Genomic DNA, 7,548 nt, shown 5'->3' with positions numbered 1-7,548 from the left:
ATCGGGGTTCTGTTCACCTTTTACTTGTCGGCGGGCATGATGCGTCTGTCGGCTGTTCCTCCTCTCTTTCGGTTATCCTTCCTCTGACAAACCTGAGCTTTGCGACGTGCCTATGGATATGCTCGCCTTCCTGCAAGGCAGGAGCACGCGCAAGCCTTGAGGATGAAGGGAAAGGTGTAGTTGTTCGGGGAGACACCGTGGGAGATGAATTGGGCGTAGAGGGTGACCCCTCGGAGAGGGTCTCCACGTTCGGTGAAGCCCTGGATGAGCGTGTTCCAGGCGAAGGTGTTGGGGTTGCGAATGCGGTGGAAGACGACCAAGGCGTAGTTCGGCGAGGAGGAGGGGGAGAGCGAGCAGACGGCGATGAGCGGGCCAGTGACGGTGGTGACACCGACGAGTCCGGAGGTGACGATTTGAGCATGTGCTTGCTTGATGTGGGACAACGACGAGCATCGGTGGAAGAGGGAGAGGGAGAGGGAGAGGGAGAGGGAGGGGTGGGTTGCCAGTGCGGGAGGCGTTGCCGACGGAGGAGGGTGGCAGAGGCGGGTAGGATAGAGAGTGTGTGTGGTGATGGGTAGCGGTGGGCATTTGGGAATGGACTATGGGGTGACCCGCCCGCCTAACCCGTGTAAACGTGTTGCGGGTTTGTGTAAACGGGTTGACCCACCCACCTAACCCGTTTATTAAACGAATCAAATGGGTTGGCATACCCCTAACACGAACCGACCCGTTTAATAAACGGGTTAGGCGGGTCAACCTGTTTACGACACGAACCCGTTTAAGCCAAACCCGAACCCAGCTAAGAAGCGGGTTACCGGGTAGTGTCAGATTTTGCCACCCTTAAATGTAAGTAGTTCTTTGTCTTTAATGAAAATGCTTAGGGGAAATCAAGTCTTTTAGATACTCCACGAGCCAAACCCTAGCGAATAGCTATAGGGATATTTTTGTCAATTAGGCTCCACATGATATCCTTATCGGGATAGGCCCCCAGCATTTCTTGTGTCATTCAAACACGACTATGAAATAACCTATTTTTTGGCCAAAAACGTTGCTAGACATTGGTTTTATTTATTTTTTATTTTTTAGTTTTGAAGACTCAAAACTTGGCTTTTCTGGGCTTGGGTCATTCAAACACTAACCAAACTTGGTTTTTAGCACACCAAGCTTGTCAAAAACCTTGCAATGCTAGGATTTTTTTTTTTATTGTCAAGCTGGGGTTAGGCAGACCCCTACCAGTTCATTGAATGATTTTTAACAGAAATATTTATACAAAATTACCCATCCATTTGTGGGTGCCAACCAGAGGGACGATCTTTCCATGTTTTATTCATCTCCCCACCCCACGCCACCCTTGCTAACTTTGCTAAATTTGAGCATGTTTTTTGTAATTATTTCAAAAAAACAAAAAATCATCCTAATCCGCTCACTCCAGTTTCCAGCCAGCTTACGGCAATCCGGGCCGGATCATGGATCAACTGCTCCAACAACCGAATCCGAACCATTTTGTTCAGTGTTGATAGCCAGAGGCCGGCGGGAGCAGCGGCGGTAAAAAGTTAAACCCCCTCTCTCTCTCTCTCTCTGTGATATTTGAAGTTTAGGGTTTCCTTTCGATCTTGGTAAGAAAGGTGCTCTCTCTCTCGTAGAACTCATGGTGCAAACTGCAAAGTAAAGACTCTTCAGTGGGGAAATTAGGTTTTTGTTTTTTTCAATAGGTTGATGCAAAAGCCATTCAGACGAGGTCTCTCTGAAAGTAGGAAGAAAATTCGAGTACATTATTAATTATGGAGAAATACTGGCGATGCTAATCTTTTGATTTCTGTTTGAGAGGAGTGCAGAACGTCTGAATTTGGTGGCCAATTGAGTAAATTTCCGGGTTGAAACAATGGTTCGGCCTAAGGCTGGATTGAGTAAGAAGCCGAAGCGCTCGGGTGTCGACTTCAAAGTGAGCATTGCTCTCTCTCTCTCTCTCTTCCTTTTTTAGTGCATATTCAATTCTTTAGGCACAAAACCAGAAATTAGTTGATTTGTGCACTTATCTCTTTGTCATGATGGTCTGATGAAGTCGGTCTTTCTCAAAATTTGTGTAGAAAGTGCGACGCAAGATCGGACGCAAGTTACCGCCTCCGAAGAACGCCACCAATACCCAGATCAAATCTAAAGGTATAAAGTAAATTCAGCTCTGTATTTATTTTGTGACGTGATCCTTTCTGAAACGAGGGATGCCACACAGTGAATGTTTGGGCTGTATTGGTGTGTGAAATTCGTGTTTGTTTGTTGCACAAAACTATTCTTTTCGAGTAGTAGCAACCGTCTAAACTGTGTGTAGCTTACTGTTTGGATATTTGAAATATGTGTTAGTTGCACAAATTATATTTTTTGAATTGTGGGTTGCAAAGGAGAATATGCTTAGTATGCAGTTTGGATGTTTGGAACATGTGTTAGTTGCATAGATGATATATATTTTTTTGAAACGTGGGCTTCCACCCAAATATGTTTAGCATAGATGTTTGAAACACGTTAGTTGCAGAATTGCTCGTTGTGTGTATGTTTTTCGAACTTATGGGTGCCACCTGGAGGAGTTTAATATGTACTGGAGATGTTTGAGATAATGGTGTTTCAATGGGTGGAACTAGCCCTTAGATTTAGAAATGCATAATCTCCAATATGTGCCCCTTTTATAGACAGAGTTATGGTTTGCAGTATGGGGTATAATTTGGAAAAGGAAATAGTTGGATCAGTCTTCTTATTCTTTGATCTCATTTCTTCTTAACTGTTGTGCCTGGAAGCTTTAGATTATATTTGGAAATTGTAGGAGCCTTTTTGGTGATCCATTTTTTAATTCATTTAGTTGATGATTTGTTTTTCATACTTAATGTTGTTTTCGTTAAATCTATAATTCTGGAGCTTGCTGTTCTCAGCATGGTTTGATGCTACTGCTCTTAATTTGTGGTTTTTGGGAATAGTAAATTCTATTTATAGTTCATAAAGTGAGAATACATACAAATTATGATTTTCTCGTGATGATCAGCAATAATTCTTCCGGAGCAGAGTTTGGCATCAAACAAAGAAGGGCTGCTTCTCAATCGCAAGGGAAAGTCATTGACTGAACTTCTTATCCAAACAAAACATTTTAACCGGAAAAATCGTACAGGTAGGTTCTGCAACTAGCAATTAACAGTGTATGGCTTTAACTACCATCATCGTTGTCATGGTCATCATCATTACTCTTGTTATTTCTGATTGTTATAATTTAATGGTCTGCATGACTAATATGCATAATGCAGCCAAATATGATGTAAGATGCTCTCTACTTTCCCTGATGAGGCCTTTATGTGGAAATTCTCTTTTTTGGCAAGACATGTGTTACTGTGTTTACTTTAGGAGTTATACTTCCATGTTTGTAACCTTTGTGTTTATGTTAGGGGAATAGTGCAAATAATTTCAACTTTTTATGCACAAACTTCTTTGCTCAGTGTTGAGACTAAGATGTTTATTACGACATGTAGATCTGATTTCAGATCTGAATCATGACCGAGGTCAGATTGCAGATCTGTTATCAGATCTGTCCCACGCTGTTCACAAAAAAAAACTTTCAGACGAACTGCAGATCTGATGTCCTTCACGCTATTTCAGCCGCGGCACACGAACTCCGGCACCCAAGCCCGTACGTGGCTCTGATACCATGTTGAAGGTAAGTTGAGATGCGCAACAAACCGAGGTAGAGAGAGAGAGAAAGAGAGAGAGAGAGAGAGAGAGAGAGAGAGAGAGAGAGAGAGAGAGAGAGAGAGAGAGAGAGAGAGAGAGCTGGAGAATAATCGAACTTATTATTCAATTAGGGCTAATCTCTATATTAAATAGAGATAGTCCAAGGAACAAAATTACACCCAGGTCCCTCATTAAAGAATAAGATTCAAATAACCTCTAGTTTAGAAAAACTTATTTACTAAAAACATCTTAGTCTCAACACTCGGTATAATACTTTTTGCTTCCTTAGGCTATAAAAAGACTTAACACAACCAAAGAGGAAGGGAGAATACAATGTTGAAGAAGACACCCTGAAAATTTGGATACCAATATCTTTGGATTATAAAAATGTCAACACATGATGATTTTTTTAGATATAAACTTCTTACAATGGCAATATTACTTGACTGCAACTAATCATAATAAAAAAATACATTAAACGTCCAATACTCCCCCTTGAGTTGTCCATTAAATTTGAACCGTTTGCTTCATCTTAACTTCCTTAACTAGCAAATTTTAGCATCTCCAAGAGTATCTTGTAAGATTTATGAAAAGTGAGATAGCAACAACTTTTTGGTATTAACTTGATCATTCAATTCAGCTAACATAAGACAAACACAATCTCTTGAATCGTTGTCCGACTTACATGCTTCCTTCTCAATTTCTTTATAGCCCTAATATTTGAGGAGGAAAAAAAAATCATGGGTTTTGGGTTTTGCGACAGCCAAAATTGTGTCAAAATGATGTGTTATGTTTGTGCTTTTAAAGCTTTTGTTGAAGATATTTATAACCTGTCTTTTCTATCATTGGGGAGAATGGGTGGAAATTAGGCATGTTAGACCTGACCCAACTTGATACCAATTGGGGCTTGACAGGTTTGAACCCAACCCTAACCTCCTAAAAACCCAACCAGACCCTTATCGTGTTTGGGATTCATCAGGTTAGACACTTTTGAATGAATTTGCTACCAGGTTCAGTGAGTCGGATTTCATTGATTTTTCTTTTTTGCTTGTAACTAAACCTGAGCCATTTACTACTTGAGCTGGGTTAGGCATAACATTTTTTGGGCTTGAGGTTGCACAAGCAAACCCAAACCCAGCCATCTCAGGTTGGGTACCTAGCTCGATGTCCTCTCCTAGTTAGAGTGCTTCTGTTTTCTATGGTTCAATGTTATCATGAACAATGTTGCAAAAAATCATATCATGTCATTCGATATGATGTGATAAACTATAGTATTTCTAGTCCACACGACATGATACACCCTCCCGAATCAGAAAAAATGATGTATCAAAATGTATTAAACGTATAGTAAGATATTCTACAGTACATGCTTAATCGTAAGATACAACTGGGTTTTCATATTTTTCTATTGAATTTTGTTTAGGTGATTTCTTTTAGATCTTTTTTCATTTAGTGAGACCTTTCTAAATAAATAAAACTTTAATAGAGTTCTATTCACCTAGTGCCTTAGTGATCATTGGAAGACATTAAAACATCTTTGTAATATTACTAAGATTTTTTAGATAGTCTAATACTTTTGGATTAAACATTTGATAGTTGATGCTTTATTTACAAATTTATATGGTGTCACTTATTACTTTGCTTATTTTTTATTATTTTCTAATGTTTAACCTCAAACCCTTTTAAGACATGTATCAAATGTGGTTTTATAATGCTTTTTTATAATGTTTTTTCCTTTTCTTTTCAAAGCATTGTCAATATGTTTTTGTGGTTTTCTTTATTATTTTATAATTGTTATATATTTATTCATGTTTTGTTTGTTAATTAGGTTTACCTAATACTATAGCTCGACTGCTCAAATGTTTTTGGTTTGCGCTTTGTAGTCAATTTTTTAATTTTTAATTTTTCTTCATGTTTAAATTTTGATGCTATTTGGTCATGCAATATGATATGGTATGATGAATCCGTATTTGTGACCCTTCTAGTATGCCTTATGAGTTATGATATGTGTTTTTTTATGAAGGTTGCTAGACTGGCATAAAATGATATGGGAAGCGGAGGCAAGAGAATTTATAGAAATTGAGAAGTGAAAATCAAACTAGAAGCGAAAGGGGAAGCAAATAGAAATTGATTGAGAAAGAGAATAATAATTGAATCAGAAATGAAAAAGGAAAGAAACTAGAAAGTAAATGTTAAGATATGCATATATGCATATCTATTTGTACATATTGATTCATTGTAATTAAGGGTGTCAGCAGGTCGGGTTTGGTTCAGACCCAGGTGAAACCAAACTTGGACCCAATTTTCGGGTATGGTGTCGGGTCCACTATAAGAGAAACCATATCAGGACCCAATAAGAACTACACGAACAAGACCCAGTAAAATAATATTTTTTATCATTTTTACATTGAAAAATTGCGGGTCTTAATCGAAACTCGAGTTAGGCCTGGGTCTGGTATAAAATTTCACAAGCTATACCCGAATCCATGTATTTATTGGACCTTCGGGTCCGGACCCGGGTCTTCTTATTTATCACCATACCCGGATCCAATAGAGTTTGGTGTGAGTCGGGTCCGGGTAAACCCAACCCGTTGACACCCCTAATTGTAATAGACAAATACGCATTAGCGGTATTTTTGTCCTTTCACAAGTCATGTAATAGGTTGCCCCCATTAGGGGCACAACAGTCTTTTTCATCTTCTTTGTACAAACTTAGGATTTCAGTTTTCTTTATGAGCATTAATATAAAGAGTCCATAGAGTTGTTGGGACCTCCCCAACGACTCTATTTCTAGCCGTTAGGGAGGATTCCAATGGCCTTATGGCTCCTTGTTGTGTATAAATGGGGGTAATGCCCCTCTTGTAAACTCTATGCTTTCTCAAGCATTTTAGTAATACAATTCTTATATTTTTTATTTTTCTTGGCCCATAAGTGGCCTCTATGTATGTGTTTATGTGATTGACCTATAAGTGGTCCTTGTGCTTTTGAATATGTGTTCCTGAAAGCCCATAAAAAGGCACTTTCTTGTTCTTGGTTTTGTTTCATTACATGGTATCAGAGCTTTGTTGCTCTTGGGTTGTAATTTGTTCTTAAAGACTAAGAGGAGGATCGTGAGATTGGTGGAGCATCGGTTTATTGGTTTGTTGCCTTGGGAAGCACATCATCAAACCTCTTCAACAAATTTCTTGCTATTTTCTTCTCTTCTCTTCTCTCTCTCTCTCTCTCTTTTGTAAAAATGGAGGATGAAAGAGAAGTTGTCATCTCCATTCCCGTGAGACTTAATGATACAAACTATGTGATGTGGGCATCCATAGTAAATCACAAAATATGGGAAAATGGTCTATGGGGTTTGGTTGAGCCTAAGCTTATGCTTACCAAGATTGAGAATGGAAAGGAAGTAACACTTCAAGGAGATGAAATGTTTAACTCCGCTGCCGAATATGAGAAAAGATGGAAAGAATTGAGGATGGGCCATTAAAAAATTATTGGATGACTCCTCAATAGTGTTGATATCAAAAAATGCTCAAGTTTGACAAAATTTGGTTTTGCTAGTGATGCATAGAAATATCTTAACGATATGTATTGTCTAAAGGACATAACTCATATGTTTAATGTGCAAAACAAAGTTAGAACCATGACCCAAGGAGAAATGAGCATTAAAAAATACTATAATGCTCTTTCTCTTCTTTAGGATGAATTGACTCTTTTAGAGCCTAAGTGGCAGTGTCCCCAAGATATAAAACTCTGTGAAAATCAAATCAAAATGAAGCATTTCTACCAATTTGTAAATGGGCTTAGACCCGAATTTGAAGAGACCAAATCGACCCTTCTTCATAGAGGAAG

General features: G+C 38.8%; 1 protein-coding gene across 4 annotated transcripts in view; it reads left to right on the top strand.

Moving 5' to 3' along the window:
• Positions 1-1,463: 1,463 nt before the first annotated feature.
• The window catches only part of LOC149828940 (uncharacterized), a 73,741-nt gene continuing 67,656 nt past the window's right edge, over positions 1,464-7,548 (top strand). For 2 of the 4 annotated variants that reach the window (XR_016434092.1, XM_090017006.1), the window contains exons 1-4: positions 1,684-1,750; positions 1,836-1,942; positions 2,088-2,160; positions 3,029-3,151. Coding sequence is in view for 3 of the 4 variants with exons in the window: in XM_090017006.1 (XP_089873132.1) it covers positions 1,883-1,942; positions 2,088-2,160; positions 3,029-3,151 (256 nt within the window). In the remaining variant the exon portion in view is untranslated. The other 2 variants (XM_090017007.1, XM_090017008.1) reach the window with 2 other exon arrangements.

The sequence above is a fragment of the Nuphar pumila genome, chromosome 9 (genome assembly GCF_984573655.1).
Source record: "Nuphar pumila chromosome 9, dmNupPumi1.hap1.1, whole genome shotgun sequence".
NCBI lineage: Eukaryota > Viridiplantae > Streptophyta > Magnoliopsida > Nymphaeales > Nymphaeaceae > Nuphar > Nuphar pumila.
This window is presented reverse-complemented; position numbering and strand designations above follow the sequence as displayed.